The 17188-nt window shown below is 41.8% G+C and overlaps 1 protein-coding gene across 14 annotated transcripts in view; it reads right to left on the bottom strand.

The window, feature by feature from the left end:
- The window catches only part of TENM3 (teneurin transmembrane protein 3), a 1330030-nt gene that overhangs the window by 15235 nt on the left and 1297607 nt on the right, over nt 1-17188 (bottom strand). For all 14 annotated transcript variants that reach the window (XM_068942557.1, XM_068942559.1, XM_068942561.1 and 11 more), the window contains 2 exons: nt 4130-4305; nt 3178-3413 (listed from right to left, as the gene is read on the bottom strand). In XM_068942557.1, the coding sequence (XP_068798658.1) occupies nt 3178-3413; nt 4130-4305 (412 nt within the window). The remainder of the gene's footprint in view (nt 1-3177; nt 3414-4129; nt 4306-17188) is intronic.

Raw genomic sequence — 17188 nt, 5'->3', positions numbered from 1 at the left:
CTTCTTTATCTCAGGCCTTTATTTCTCAGCCTCTCCCCCACATGCCTGCACTCATCTCTACCTCTCCCTGCCCGTTCTGTGTCGCTGAATTCTCTCTTCCCTGTGTCTTTATCCTCCCTTCCTTATTTTAGATCTATTTATGCTTTTTGTTAGTTTTCTTGTCTACCTCTCAGGCTCAGAAACTGAAGTGAGACTAGGCACTTCTGATTCCTGACTCGGCAAGGAGGGAAGGGTGGTTTTATGGTCAAGCCGGACATCCACGCAGTTGTGGTTCATTTCTTGGCTAAGCACGTCCTTCCGGTGTAAACGGCAGCAAACTACTTATAATCTCGCTGCCTTATCTGCTAAATGGGATAACCACATCCCTTGCCTTCTCACTTTCCGTCTGTATGGCCTGGGTAAAGAGCAGGACACTATGGGAAAGGAAATGCTTCTTTCTGCAGCCAGGCTCACGCTCCCACACTGCGCTGCTGGAGCTCCAGCGTTCAGATGCCCGAGCTCCCGCTGAAATCGGCTGTGCTTGCAAAAGCTTGTAATGCAGGTGGCAGTTATTATAACAAACAAGTTTTGGTGAGTGATTGGCCAGTATGGGACTGGACCATCATAGGCCAGCTAAAGTACTGCCTGTAGTTAACAGCAGGTCTGCCACCAAAATGTTTCTACAGCAAAACTGAGACGCTGAAACGTTTTTACTGGGTCTGAGACAATCATACTCCAAATATATTCGATACCTCTGGCTTTTACGATGATAAAACCAGTAACTCAGGAAACTTTCACTGAAAAAACACACAAGACCGAGCCCCTGACAGCCCCTAAATACTATCCTGCTATGGTTTAGTAATTAACGCCTCCATCTGTCTTGCCCTGCTTTAGCGCCCGTTTTTCTTCACAGTGGCTCACTGAGAAGCACGAAATCAGGCCGTGAGATTACTGTAGGAACCCCCTGCCAGGGGTAGGGCTGTACTGCTGTGCCTTGGAGAGATTCAAGAGGTGGTGTGAAAATCAGGGGCCTGCAGAGATCTCGGCGCGTGTTGGGCCTCAGGAGGAGGCAGCGCAAGCTCGCCGAGGCAGCTCCCTCCGGGCAGATTTACAGCCCTCGCGATGAAGCTCACAGCGGTGCCTGGATTTAAGAACCTGGTGACTAAGAGTCTTGTCTGGCCTCAGTACAAACGCCCCCCAAAAGTCTCTTTCATGTAGAGGACTGCCAGAGTCTCTGCCAAAGACGAGCTTACAGAACAAACGTACGGCTCCGCTGCCAAAACCAGCTCGTAGAGCGAATACCAAACACATCTGAACAAAAGTAAGAGCGAGACAGAGGAGTTTCGAGTGAATGCAGTATATTAATATATATTATATCTTAATTATCTCTGTTTTTGTCGACGTGCTCTCATGCTCCTCTTTTTTTTTTTCTTACATGAAACGGTGAAATAATTGGTCTATTCACTTCTTTTTATATTGTCTATTAGTAGTGGGAAGGACTAATACAAGACAGAAAAATCCTAGAAATCACTAGGGAACGAATTTTGTGATGTCACATACCATGCATATAATGCAGTAGCAGTGTCATATATATGCGTACATTTACTGGCAACACATTGTGTCACTGTTTTTGTCTACATTTGTTGTCTTTGCAGCAAAATGTTATTGACATAGCTGTAGATGGAATGATGGGCTCACTAATTTATTCTTGTTCTTTCGGTTCCTGTGTTCTCGCTGCTTTTTTCCATCCCCCCACAGCAACGGTTTTGTAATGTGTTCCTATATAAACGAGTTGCAAAAAAAAAAAAATCTTTTCTCTTTGGTGCCAAGTTTCTTTTCTCTTTGAGGCACTTTTCTCTTACTAGCCAATATTCTCCTCCTGCCCTACTTCTCCCATATGTATATATGCTTTTAATTACTACTATTTTATCTTAATCTATAACCTCTCACTTTTTCCCTCTCTCTTGTTAAATCGCTCTTCTCTGCTGGTCCTTCTTTCTTGTTAACTCTTTCAAGTTAGAGTTGCGAACATCGTTTCTTCTACCTCCTCTGTACTTGCATGTTAAAATTTTGTTTCACTTTTGAGGACTCGCCTCATGGAGATTTGTTTCACTGCCAAAACCAAAATATCCTTGGTATGGTTATTTTGCTTTTCTTGGGCTTCCTTCATTCCCACCTTGCTATGTAATGAAATGGCTATGAACCAGAACCACAAGGATGAGCGCTGTAAGCCTGGCTTCTCTATTTCTTGACTTTATTCATGTTAAACTGTTGCCAAAGCTAGACACAAGTTTGCTGTTCTTAGGCAGCAGCCATTGCATCCCGTCATTCTTCCTTCTTGGGAAAAAAAAAAAAAAAAAGAAAAACCCAGTTCTTGCAGAGCAAGCGACAGGGAGGAATGTAAGATGCATGACAGCATTCCTTCCCTTCTTGTGCCAGAGGAAGCTTTAAAAATGGCACGTTACCTCCTACGAGTCAAGAGGAGCCATCTGAGATTACCTACCTTCATTTGATATACCACCTAGGCCTGATTTTAAAGAACTGGGTTCAGTTCTAATAGTAAGTCAGACCCCCTGCTGTGGTCTTGAAATGGTCTCCTGGCAACCCAATTTTAAATGCTTAATCTCTGTTGTCTTTACCAAATGGCTGTCATAAATCATAGTTTGCTTGCTACTTACATTTCTCCCACTATATAGGAATAAGAAATGCCAACAAAATGCTAAAGACATATGTTAGAAGAATATGCTGTAAGCATGTACACATGCACACAAAGTTAAACCCTTTCTACCAGAAATAAGTATGGCTAAAACTTTTATTCAAAACAAAAAGAAAATCCTAAGACTGTGCTAACTCAGGGCAGAATAATTTTAACAAGGTTCTAAATGCTATCTTCAAAGGTGTAAATTCAGTACTCAAACAAAAAAGTGAAGGAAAGCAGAAAAGTCGTCTTTTTATAACGATTCATTACTATGCATTCCAGGCTAAAAACAACAGTTTAGAGTCCACAGAAAAAGAGCAATAAATAAGGAAAAACAGCCAATAAATGAAGTAACAAAAATAACTACTTCCAACCCTACAGTAAGCTTATCTATGGTAAATATTCTGTGGCTGCTGGATGGCAATTCCTACAGGAACACATTTCCATGTCCTCTCCCTTCGTCGGAATGCCATGGAAAGCACACAGGCTTGAGCGCTTACCCTAAGCTTTCGGCCAAATACGTTAACTTTTCCCTGGGCTTGCTCCTTCCGGAATCGCCACTCCACCAAGTTCTGCCCGTTTTCGCCTGGGAGAGTCATGTTTCGCTTTGCTACCGTTGGATTGGCGGTGCCAGCCAGCACATGCGGTTCGGTCTGATAGTGGGAATCCAGGCCGCTGGCGTACAGGATTCTGAGCGAGCCGTCATATCCGATCTGGTAGCTATTTCTCAGCTGATCTGGAAACGCAAAAAAAAAGCCAGAGAAACGCACGTTACCTACACGGGTTGAAAGTCTGTCTTTTTTTCTGCATTCCTTACGCAATATATGCATGTAACATCTTGACTTCATATAGTGACCTGATGGAAATAAACACCCGGGGTGAGAGTGATAAGAATATCTATATTACATGGGAGCACAAATGCCTTAGGGACCTAGTTTCAAAGTCACTTACTTAAACACTTAAGAAAATCACACCCTCAGAATATATTCTGTGGATGGGCACAAAATACATTCTTTGTTGTTGCATTAGGCGTTTCCGGCCTAATCCTAAGCGTACTGTGACTACTGACTATTGCTAGGATATGGTTGCTGGGACTTAACGTGCTATTTTAAAGCTCAGATCTCACTTCACCCCGTTTCCATACCTATTTCCCTTTCAATCCTCCTGTTTTTTTTCAGATTCCCTTGTTATGTGGAGTAAGTATTCTGACTAATGCCAAGAGCAGCTTACAAAAGCTTCTGGGGTTGAAAATGTAGCTAATTTTATTTTCACTGTATCTCCTCCTGTCCCTGAATTTTTTTAATATATGCATAAAAACGTACATATTTCACCCCTTCCCCCAAACTCTATGCCTCTGACGTGGCCCTCTAATGCATCTGACAGGAGCTTGTTATATTGTAAGAAAACAGTTTTCAGTGTAGTATCTGCTGCAGAATCTTTTGTTTACAGTACCTTGAACCATGGTGTAGAAGGAATCAATTGATGATAAATTGGAAGTGATGCTGACATCTTCCTCCCTGCTGGATGATTCAATGTCCACTGTAATGGCCCTTTCCATTTCCCCATGAAGGTTCGTGACAACTCCAGTTGGGAATGTAACGTTTGTTAGGCGGCCCTCACTATCATAGCTGAAAAAAAAAGTCCAGAAGTGATACAGAGCAGGAACAAATTGCTTCCATTTACTAGCAAAATTAACAAAAATATCAGCTACTCCTATTGTTAGGGCTCGTTTGCTTTTTGTGCACGGGATAGACACAGCAAAGACTTCAAACGTGCTTTGAAGTAGTCAAAAGACTGTTTAACATACAGGAGCCTCGATGGTGATAGCAAGAGCAAACAGATGGATCTTCAGCTCTGCATATTATTCTTTGAAGTGTGACCAAGATCCTGCTGCACATCTAATTTGCCATTTCAAAGGGAACATATTTGTTGGTGCTAAATTCTGTAGCATTCTATACTCTCTCCCTATTATCGGACTTGATTTTGCCGTTATTGTAGGAATCCTCAACATTTTTCATAGAAAGGATATCTTAACAGATTGTCTCTTGGGCCCTGCCAGTTCCATCATTATGCAGAGCACCTGCCCTTCTGTTCTGAGTGCTTAACACCCTTTGTATTATAAGGGGAAAGAAGCTGGGGTAATTTTAATCCACTTAAGCTGTCTGTACCTGGAAGTCAGAACAGCTAGCACATAAAACTAGTTAGCTGCTTGTGGATCACAGTTTGAGAACTGTGGCATAAACCATGCAGGAGATGCTTTTTTTCTGGCTCCAATGACATTTATTTAAACCAATAACTATATATATTCATTTAAGTATATACAGATATATATAATTTCCGTAATGCAAATAGGATTTCTAAAGCAATACAATTGATATGATGTGTATAGTTCCGTATATATGAAAAAAAAAAAACCGCAAGACACAGAACGCCAACCCAGCCGCAGTGCATGCTACCAGTACTGGGACTTTCTGAGAGCCAAGTTAAGTATCCAAGGAATGACAGGGTACTCCCACCATGTATTTCGAACGCAGGCCCAGCACCGTGCTCAAATCCAACCATGCGTTCTGGTCACAGTATACAGATGTAAGGCATTAGGTTAGCTTCAGGTCATAATACTGCCTTTAAGATCAGCTCTTCCACTACTACAGCCTGAATTCATCAGCTTAGGCGTTCAACTGGGGCTCCTAGGTTAGAAGTACAGTCTCCTTCTATTTGCAGAGGAGAGAAGAAGATATTTAAAAGGCTGATTCGGCCCACCTAAAGCCTGTTTGCTCAGTTTTCCATCCCTCCACCTTGCCTGCGTAGTAGGAAGCTGAAGGAAGCTTTAGTCTCCTGAGTAACTGTAATATTACCCTGCAGATCCACAGAGTGCGCTAGACACTTCATACTTAACAGTTTTCATCAAAAATGCTCTTAGAGAGAGAGAGAGAGAGAGAGAGAGAGAGAGAAGGCGTATGACTGAGGTTACAGAAACTACTTTTTTGAATTGAGAGAATTAATTCCAAATAGTTTTAACCCACAATACACCGACTTTCTCTGAACATCATGAGTACTGCACAGGATTGCTGTAACTGAAAAGATTAGGTTAAGAACTGCTTTTTCCAGTTTGCTTACTCTGTAGATTTGGCAGCTTTTTGCATATAGTCATTCTCCTCTTTTTACCACAGTCAATTTCCTTTGTTTATATGAGACTTTTACGTAGCAACAGGAAAAAGAAAAGAATGATTAAAAATCAGAAGCCATGCCGTGGAAGGCAAGCGGGGAAACTTATTTCTTGAAGCTCAGTACGTTTGAAGGTAATAGGGTTTCTTCCAGTGTGTTTCTGTCCCTAATTTTGGCTCTTTTGCATGTGTTGGACGCGGCAAGCTGAGACACCGTATTTATACAAGAAGCTGCAACAAACATACCAGCATTCCTTATGCAAAAATTTGACTGCTATCCTGTTAATGACCTTAACATCCGGTTCCATAAACTCATTTTCTTTTCATGCTCAACTTCCCTTTCCACTCCCAGGGAACATATATGCTCCAATGATTATCTTTTTCTGTTCCACTTTATAGCATAATGTTTGAAGATGGTATTTGCTCAGATTATCTTTTTGGGAATTATTTACTTACATCCTTGGATTCCAGTAGCCAAGTACTAGTTTTCGTTTCAATGAATGCTTACTAAAGCCACGGAAGGCAAGATTTCTCTGTTGGACCTTTTCACCTTTTGAATCATGTTATTTATCAGAAATTCACTACCATATTTCTAAGTACAGCACTTGAATTGGAAAACACCACACACTTCCCCGCATCAGCAGTATTCCGTCTAACTCCCTTTTGTGGTATGGTGTGTGTGTGGCTTCACTAGAGTATGCATCTCTGAACGCTGCTATTCTTGTTTTACGCCTGTGGTTCATGAACTTGTCCCTTACTGCGCAAGTTGATGAAAGCACATCAGGAGCCTGAGATAAGCAGCTACTATTACTACACCGGGGAAGAGTTTGAAGATCAGCAAAAATTCACGCTACATGTTCATGTTCTTAAAAAACCTGACTTTAAAGGTAAAAGAGATTTGCAAGCCACGATGGCTTGGTTCAGGCTTCCTAGTGCAGGGAGAAAACGTGAAAGGGATGTGCAATGTAAGAATAGGATTTCTCATATTTTTATAAGCAGGAACGGAAAGGAAGGAGGGAAACAGGTCTTTCTGCAATTTACTACATATTCCATTTTATGAAGGACTGTAATGTGTATGTCCTTCATTTTGTTCACTGCACATCAAATACTAAACTTACTTTATACTTGATATCTTTTTGCCCACAATGAAAGCCTTATCAATGCTAAACATAGCAACATCACTCATACCTTTGGGCATTCCTATGCCCTTTTTCTTATTACATCCAAATATCCTTGCATGCTCCTGCCAAGGTGAATTTATTCATCTGAGATTGTCAGTTTTAGACCGAGAGATTTTCTTTATCTGTCTAGCGTTCTAATATTGAAATTGCCCTAAAAGAAATGCGATCTGAAGTCTAGAGGGCAAGCACCTATATTTGGCATTTCACAGCCTCTTCGATCTCTTCCTCCAAACACAAGCAGAGGCACACGTGTTACTGCTGAGCCCTCTGATCCTTCTTGCACACGCCGAGCTCCACAGGAAAGTCATGCAACCAATCCCTCCCATTCCCCAAGAGCAGGCTGCATACAAACTTTTCAAGAACAAAAGCTATACCTGCTTACTGGATGTTACCCAATGCCCATAAATCCTATAAACTCTATTGCATTCACATTAACATAATAATCATTGCATTTGGTCAATAACTACAGAAAAAAACAGCAGTAGGGGAAGGGCAGCTACCACCACCACGAGCTGAATTTCCTCATTTGATCAAATGCTTTTTCTTCCTCAGGCTGATCTGCCACTGCCAGCTAGTAGTTCTCCCCTTCTGCAGTGAGAAATGCTGAGTTAATGATTAGCAGCTTCCCAGATTCTTGACCTTTTGCTCTTCACCTGCTGGAAGGTGCTCTTCCATTGCTCATCTTCTTTGCTTTTAATTACATTCCTTCCCAGACCATTTTCTGTTCTGGTCTATGTAGGACACTTTTCACTTTGCAGTGGTAACTTCTTGGTAATCATTGTCACAGATGGAAATGCCCTACATTCTGTATTTCTGACTTGTCTCTCACACAAGTTACATCTTAGTTGGAGCACATTTAGCTCAATCCCAGCTTGCAGAGCATTATCTAATATTTTGAATCATAAGTTACTTCAACCTAAAATAGGGCGCTATAGAACTGAAGTGTATAGCAAAGCTTGCTGTTAAAGTCAATTGTGGAGTTATGATTGATTCTGTTTCTTCAGAAACCTCTGCAGCATATTCCCTTAAGAAAATAATTTCCTTTTTTTTTGGCTGCTGTAAACATGCCAGGTTTAAGGGCAAGGCATGCTGGTTCGTGCGCACTTCAAATAACAAGAGATGCAATTCAAATTAATGTTATATATTTCTTTAAAGATTGGTTATGAATTATACCATTTGTTGGGATACTATATTGTAGAAATGAGGCATCCATGCATTTCATGAAATAGCCACGTATGATTTTGACAGTAGAATGAAAAGTACTGTTACCTCCTCACTGAACACACACCAGGCATTTCCTTGATGCATCTCTAATCATCTGCAGTACATAAACATTTACGGAACATCACTCCACCCCTTTTCAAGTTATTCATAGGAAGTCTTATTTACCAAGGTGCTACTCACTGGCAGGTGAGAAAAGAAGGTTCAAAGTTCATTTTTAGGAGTGCAATGTGCTATTGTTCATGTCTATAATCACAACGTTGACACATGCTGAAAACATGTCCTAACCTGGCAATAAAACATCTCATTCAGCTTGTCAAGGCCATAAAGTTCGCATTTACATAAAGGACCATAGGTCTTCAACACTACAGAATATTTGCCAGTTTCCAAATACATTCTTTTAATTGTATTCAACCTCCCCTAAACCACTTCAAGTTTAGGCCTTCCCAAATAGGTCATTCACACACCGAAAATTACTGTAAAGAGAAACTAAAGGCAGTCACCACGATAGGGTGCATTGCTCACTCACAAAATAGTCATCTCGCTGATCAAAAGGAAATACACATATTGTTTACATACCATGACTTTTTGCATCACCTCCCTGGGAAGAGGCACAAAACTCTCTCAACCCCCACTTTCGAAAAAAGGGAGCTCCAGTTCTGCCCACCTTTAACCATTATGGGGGTTGTTGGAAGAAAGGAGAAGACACTGAACTCCAACATTAGGAAGCGTCTGTTCTCTGAGCTGCTTTGCCCATTGTGATCTGCAGTGGTACTTTCTCGTCACCTGAAGAGTGAAACTGAATGATCCTGCTAGGAAGGAACAACGTGAAAATCCTCAGGAGGCACCGATGGAAAAATGATCTCTCCTTTTTCTTTTTGCTTCTATTCTTTAGTTGCACGGCAATACATAGTTCAGTGGATCCTTAACTATTTGTTTATGACCTACCTTCTTGAAAATAATGAGGTTAATTGAAATACCACATGTAAGTATTCCTTTATTTACACACTCTTTCAGATCTTAAAAGGCTTGGCTTATTCCTTGCGAATTCAGTACAAGTGTATCAGGAAGCCCAAAATATTAAACTGTAACTTCCTTTTGAGATCTATCAGACTGTTAAAATTGAATCCTAAACAATGAGGTAACTCTATGTCTTGTTATTGTTCATCCTTTGTTTTACTTAACAAGAATGAAGCAAAAGCGTCATAAATGACAAATTGATGTATGTTGGTAGGCTTATAAATTATGACAAGTGGTTTGGTTTTTTTTTTTGCCTGTTGTCTTATAAGGTTAGCATTTTTCCTTTGTTCTTATCTGCAGTGTTGTTGAACGTGAGAAAAAAATAAATCAATATTCTTACCAGCCTTAGAAAATTTTAAATAAGTGAAAAAAATTGCTTTTTTTCACCCCTGAAAAATGCTGTCCTTAGCTCAGAGAAAACAGTGGCTGTATAGAAATCACAGAAAACAGGCCTAAGAGTGACTCTGAGAAAGATCTAAAGGAAATTGCAGTCCTAGGTCCAATTCCGGATTAGGATTTTTCTGCTTGTTTTCAGATGGAACCCAGGCAAAATACCAATCTTACAAAAATACAGAGACTGGAAAGGCATTAAAAATCTGTTCAATATCAGCTAAATTTCTCTGTCCTTTTAAACCAGGAGAGTCAGAAAATTCAAGCTTAATTAAATTCAAGCATCTGGTCAACTTTTCCAGTCCCTTTATCTGATGGCTGTCTACCATTAAGGAAGGTCCTTGATCCAGTTTTCATCTGTGATAGCCTTCTGCAACCATTTGCACAGCTGGTTAAGTAATTCAGGTAATGTTCTTTTATGGCAGCAAAGTGGTCAGGATGAATTTTCAGTTCACGTTTAATGAAGAAATCTGCTCTGCTTGGACGTGATTGACAATTTCTCTTTTCACCTTGTGTTATAACTACAGCTTTTGAGGCTTTTTTGTGTGTGCCTATTTTGTCACAAGGTAAAAAGGATAGTTTTCAGTCCTTTTTTGTAAACTGGCATTCAATTCACTAGACATATGAACAATTCACCTAAATAGGCCATTCTTGACAGCTATAACTCATCTGCAAAACAACAGGCACACTCTAAACTAAAATCACTGCAGAAAACGTGTCTGTTGGAAAGGAGCTCACAGAAATGAATCAACATCTTCCCCCGTGATAGCTCTCACTTCCATACGAAGAAGTTTTGTGATGCTCATTTTCCACGTCGTTGCCCAACAATGAAAACAGGCGCGAGGGAGTTCAGCGCCGGCGCCTCGGTGAGATTGACCACCTCCTACAGCCCAACCCCAAATGACTTCCAGAGACAGGTATTCTGGGGCAACGGTGCTTTGCAGTGAAAGCAGCAATACGTGAATTTGTCACTGCAGGCCACTTTACTTTCTGCCAGAAGACTGCCAAACTTCGTAAATGGCTGCTTGCGTCGGCGCGTACAGCGCTGCAATCCTCCCGCGGCGTGCTGCTCGCTGCGATACGGCCGCCGCGACTCGAGGCCGACTGCGTGCGGACTGGCCGTACGAAGAGGAGACTAAATGACGGGTGGCCAGGTTTTTACCTGCAAGACCTCAACGCTCGCCCCCCCCCCCACTTCGCTGCTGCCCTCTCCCGGGAATTCGCTGCACTCTGGTTTCGCCGGGGCGTGCAGCGTGCGAGCGCCTGCCCTGCAGCACCTTCCTGCATGCAGCGCCTTTAACCTCGGGGCTCCCTCCGGCCACTGTTTTGTTTCTACGTCACTTTTTCTCCCCCCTACCTCTGCCTTTTGAGTCCATCTAGTACTGCACAAATAAACTGTGAGCCTTGTCGATACAAATAGCAGAGCATGCCCCTTAAAATGCAAGAAAAGGTTGCACATACCTTGTATGACAGATTCTCACTTGCTCTAAGGTCTAGTTACGCTATCACAGCTGTGTAAAGTGCTTTATCAAAGAAAAGGACATAAGGCTGGGCTGTTTGGACAGACATTTTGGTTACAGACAAGCTGCAATGTTGCTCCCCCCCCCCCCGCCCCCTTATCTTTTCTTCACTTCGAAAGGTAAAAGCTCTGTTACTGTGTTTGTACAGGGTTGTAACAACTTTAACATAATAAACCTCTAAATTGTCTTATGTTTGAAACAAAAGTCAGGCAAAATGAAAATAAAATTATATGGGAGTGTTTTCTTTCTATTAGGACAGTATTAAAAATAAAAAAAGCTGAAATTCCCAAGATGATAAAAATATATTGCTAGATTGAGGTTAAATGGTTCGTTTAGAGTAACGTTCCTTTGAAGCACAAATCCGACCTAGCCAACGCAAGTTCCAGAAGTGACAGACTGCCCTCTTTTTTGGGAGGATTAGGCAGGACTTTCCAATCGCATATCCCTAAAGAGTAGCTCACAGTGCGGCCTCATTGTGGCCACCCTCCTCTACTCAGTACCGCTTTCATGAAAATGGTAGCAACCTCATTAGCATAGTAAGTTCCAATTAATTCAAGTTAACAAATGGTCAGTTCAAATCAATGAATTCAAAACTGGCTGCAGACAGGCATAAGCCTTATGACTGTGGGAAAAAAAGGCTAAACCCCCAGGGTGGTTGCTCTCCGTGGTAGCACAAGCGCGGTGCTGCTCGTAGGTGTTGTGGCAGGGGTTCGCGAGAAGGAGCGGGAGGAGGGCAGAACTGGACGGTCAACGCCGTACCAGTCCACTCCAGAGAGGAGCTTCCTGCAGGAAACCCATTAAGGAGAAATGTGAAAAGACAGACAGACACAGGGTACAGGAGAACTGGTAAAAACGGCCAAAGATCCCATTGCAGAGCTGTGGGGAAGATGAGTTAAAAAAATAACGACATCAAGGGAGACCAGGTCTCTCATTGAGGCTTGGAAACAAGGACCGTGTTTGAGTATAGTGTAGCTGAAAAATAGAGACTTTTTTCTAGTGAAACCTGGAGCTGACTTTCACCACTCGCTGCACTACGTTTGCAGCAAAATGAGTGTAAAGCGGAGGGCACGAGTTTGGATATAGTCTCACTCTCTTTTGTTTGACAAAGAAAATTAACACAGGACAAAAATATTAGCATGGGAGTAACTGCATAAATGGCATTACTAAGTTCTTGATAAAGCTGGCAGTGAAATGGATACCTTCAGAAACCGCAGCAGAGGTGAACTGAATTGACAGGACAGGACATTTATGCCATTAGTAAGAACGATACTGTTTTTTTTTTCCCCCTAGACTATCCTTGCTTCTAAGTGCTCTTCTAAACCACACAGACATCATACCCTGATCTTCTTGATCGAAATCAAGGCACTTCTTCCTTTCCCATACCTCTAAGATGTAATAATTTTGATGTGTGTCTTCAGGGTTGCTATTTTGGTATTATTACCTATTCGCTGGTTTCTCATTTCTACTTTTATTACTTAGCCTCGTTCTAAGGACTAGGAACGGTAAACATTCGAGAATCAAGAAAATAGTAGTGAATGACTAATAAATAAGAGATACTATTGATATCCGAGCAATCAGGGGACAAGCTAAAGCGCTCTGAAAGACTTCATACTGATACCTAACGGTATCATTAATGGATTATTTTTAACATGCTTTGTTCAAGCAGGATGAGTCTGAAACAGCAAATCTGTGTGCTCTGCTGTCAGCATTAATTCTTACAAGACTAAAATTATTAATTTTTTTTACTACACTTGTGAAACTTACTGTAAAGTTACTATGCCAGTTCAGAAAATTATAAAATCATAAACTCTGTTCTCAGTAAAAAGTTGAAGTTGTTAAAATTAAATTAAATTAAAAATCTATTCAACAGTTCATCCAAAGAAGAAATGTAGTATACAGGGACAACAAAAGCACAACTGTCACTAAGCTCTCCTCAAACACTGCATCTTGGATGAAATATGGTTACATATTTGTGTAGTGCTGATGCAATTAAGGGAAGGTTCCTACTTTAAAAGACACATACGTGACATTCTTCAGCTTGTCACGGGCATGCACAAATCAAACACAGCAGCTGGCCATTTTTCCAGAAGAATTCCCTTTGGGTGGTGGTGGTTGGGGGGTCTTTAGCTTGTTTGAATAGAAGGAGGTGCTTAAATCACTTTTGTGATCAACCTTGCCCCTGCAGGACCACATGAAAGGGTGGGAGAAAATTATGCCTCCTAGAGTTTTAATTCGTGCCACACTGAATGGAGGAGAAACACCAAATCTTGACTAACAGAGAACCCGCTAGTCCCTCAAATGTACTTTCGGAGAGAAATACATGAATTGCATGCTGGATTCAGATAGGCAACACGGATAAAGGGACAAGTATGAAAGTACTGGATATCCTGGAAAATATCCACCAAATTTTTCCCAAAAAAGACAGCTGGGAGAGGGTTAAGAATGAAGAGAATATGCATCGACTTGCTTGATTAAATATGAGAAGAGAAGAGACACTGCACTTGTAAGTGATGATTTGCAGGCAAGGGCTCATGCGTGATGCCACAAAAGTCAATGCAAGAATGTGAAAATCAGCTGAACAAAACTGACTTAATGAGTATGGTTAATTACTTTAGAGCCACTAAATTTTGGACTGATGAAGCAATAAAGAAGCAATAACAGTAAGAGCAGCAACAGTAAGAGCAGGAGGTAAAGAAGGCTGTTGATGGTGAAAGGATAAGACTACCTAAAAAGCACTATGATTCCAAGAACATTCATAAAAGTACTCCTTAGAGCTGATTAAAAAAAAACAAAAACAAATCCAAACTACAATTTTGTACAAAGTTCTGGTATTTGTCAGAAAACAAAATCAAATTAGAACAAAGCCAAAAAACTGCAAGAAAAAGAGGCTAGGAATTTGTAGAAGTTCAAATTACTGAAACACCCAAATGGGATAGAAAAATGAACACAAGCAGAAAGACAAATGTTGTAGGAAATGCCACAGAAATATTAATTATGAAAACTGAATTGGGAACATCCAAGTGAATTGACACTACGGTTGGGAGATATTTTTATCTGATCAGACTTAAATATTTGTCATTATCTAAATTAAACCTTTGAATAGAATTTTCTTCGACTTTTTATAGACCACATCTCAGTACTTCCAAGTCAGTCTCCACAAGAAATGCATTAAGATGAAGCGAGGGGAAAGCCCTGCAAAATATCCTTGGTTCCCTGCTACCGAACGCCAGCTGTTACAGATGATGTGCATGGTGGTACCTGGGGAAACTAAACAAGGCCAGAACGGGACAATATCTTACTCTGAATCGTGCAGCTTTAAGAAAACTGCAGCATTGAATCCACTGTTAATAAAAGCACAATATGTAAAGCGTGATGCTCTGCAGCAAGCAGCAAAAATGGATTTTACCTGCAACCCTCTCTCTATAAAATTTTTGTAGGGATTTCACACTCTGCAGAGCAAAAATGGATTTTACCTGCAACCCTCTCTCTATAAAATTTTTGTAGGGATTTCACATTCTGCACAATGTCAACACCTTTCTAGAGTGGCTGGAATACTTCTTAATTTAACAGTGGGAGCAAAGGAAACTGGTAGGAGCTCTCTGCCCACTAATGTTACAGACTCACAGAGTGACTGAGGCTGGAAGGGACCTCTGGAGATCATCTAGTCCAACCCCCCTGCTCAAGCAGGGTCCCTAGAACACATTGCCCAGGATCATGTCCGGGCGGGTTCTGAATATCTCCAGGGAAGGAGACTCCACCACCTCTCTGGGCAACCTGCTCCAGTGCTCAGTCACCCTCACCGGAAAGTTTTTCCTCACGTTCAGATGGAACCTCCTGAGTTTCAGTTTGTGCCCGCTGCCTCGTCCTGTTGCTGGGCACCACGGAGAAAAGCCTGGCCCCATCCTCTTGACACCCTCCCTCCAGATACTTGTATGCCCTGATTTCTGTTGCTTTCCCTTGAAGACAAGAATGGAGTGAGAGAGGGAGGAGGGGAACAAGAAGACAAATAAGCTTGGGACATGAAGTGGCCAGGGAAGCACTGGATGGACTGTCAAGAGATACAAGAGAGGACTGAGAAGAAATGCACCTCTGGGACAGGAAAAGGCAGGGAGCCAAACACACCTTTGAGAAATGGCAGGAGACATAGGAAGGCACAAGAAGATACAAGGTAAGAAAGTAAGAAAACACAGCAGGAGGAAGAGGTCTGGAGAGCCAGAGGGAGAGAGAGAGATGGAAGAAAGGCAGCGAAATTGCAAAGATGAAGCATCTTGGCTGGGATCAGTTCTGTGCCTGAGGATATCGCTTCTAAACGGGGAGGTAAGAGGAAAGAGGATAGGAAAAAGATAAGAAGCAATGGCCAAGGGAATTAACTCATGGCCAAGGGAATAAAGCTGAACTCCTTGGTTTAGCTAAAGGGGTAAGAGAAGGCCAAAGGTGAGTAGTCTGTACTCTCCAGAGAAGCCTGGAGAGTTAGGAATATTTACAGGTTTATTTTAAGCTTCCAGCTCCAGGAATGACATAGCACGACGACAACAAGAAAACAAAGGAGCAGGCAGAAATGAAACAGAACCATGTACTACTCATAATCTGCTGCCTTAAAAAGCATGCTAAGGATTTTGCCTCATCCAAAGGAGCTTGCAGAAGTACCTAGGCTGGCACTGCAGGGGGGTCCCGACGCCCTGACAACGGGCTGACCGTGATTTGTCCATCTTTAAGGGCTATGTGGCTGTCTTCTTGCCCTGTAGGGACTCTCCCCTTCCAAGCAGCCCTAGCAGCTGCCCGGCAGCCTGCAGAGCGCCCCGCGGTCAGGAGACCCGCGGGGCAGCAGGCCAACGACTCGCCCAAAAAGGCTTCCCAAAAACGTCGCTACGCAAAGTAGTTATGGCACAAGCTGAACGACAGCGATCCAGACGCTACGCACCTTTGACATTTTCTGAGGTCTGGCCACTTCCAGGAAATAATTCTGAATGCTGAAATAACCCAGGACAAAAGGGGTTTAGCGTGATGCCTGCCCGCTTTGCAGAACGGCACCTTAAAACTGCTGGTCCATTTAAGTAGAATGAATGTAAGTAACAGCGACTTTTTCTGGAATAATTTACCCTCTTGAGCATCATTAAACACTCAATTAATAGGGAGCTTTTAAACCATTTTCAGCTAAATTGGAAGTGTGCCTGGCAAACACGGCCATGTCAGGGCATTTGCAGAGAGCTGCCGCCCCGGGGGGGGGTGGGGGGGGATGTTTGACTCCCAGCCCCGAGAAGTGAGTTGCACAGGTGCGTTTCAGGCCTTTTTATGAATTCACTAACATTTTTCAGTGATGTATCAAAGTCTCAGGTCCAAGTAAAACACTCCTTTTGGTCACCTCTCTGTGTGTGAAGAATGGAAACCGCTGAATAAAAAATATTCAATATAGACTAGCTGCTAAACAGTATATTCCAAAATGTTCATATGCGTATAATTAGTTTAACTGTAAAACAGTTTTGCTAGATAAGATTTATCTGTTTAAATGCTCAAGTTACATAATACATAGTCACAGTTATTAATTTCCTTTCCAGCTCAGGTATCTGGTGATTTTTATAGCAACAGAAGGTGATTAGGCTTATTATTCTTATATCTTGCTGAACATCATAATTTCATTAAAAACCCTACCTGGATGACTTTTAGCCTCCTATGGCTCAACTGTGTTTTAAATATGCAAATATTTTCACTCCTTTTCAGGGATGCTCTGTTACTATTTTTAACTCAGCAAGTTTTTACGCCTTCAATAACAGATTACAGTTAACGCAAATTTCTCAGAATCACAGAAAGGCTGAGGTTGAAAGGGACCTCTGGAGACCACGTAGCCCAACTCCCCTGCTCAAGCAGGACCATGTCCAGTCGGGTATTGAACATCTCTAAGGAAGGAGACTCCCTAAACTCTCTGGGAAACCTGTTCCAGTGCTCAGTCACCCTCACAGTAACAGTATATCAAAAAAGTAGATAGTCTTGAAATACAAAGTCTGAATTTTGATCAGT

This window comes from Struthio camelus, chromosome 4 (assembly GCF_040807025.1).
Source record: "Struthio camelus isolate bStrCam1 chromosome 4, bStrCam1.hap1, whole genome shotgun sequence".
Taxonomy (NCBI): Eukaryota; Metazoa; Chordata; class Aves; order Struthioniformes; family Struthionidae; genus Struthio; species Struthio camelus.
The sequence above is the reverse complement of the archived record's forward strand: the minus strand, read 5'-3'. Positions and strand labels throughout refer to the sequence as shown.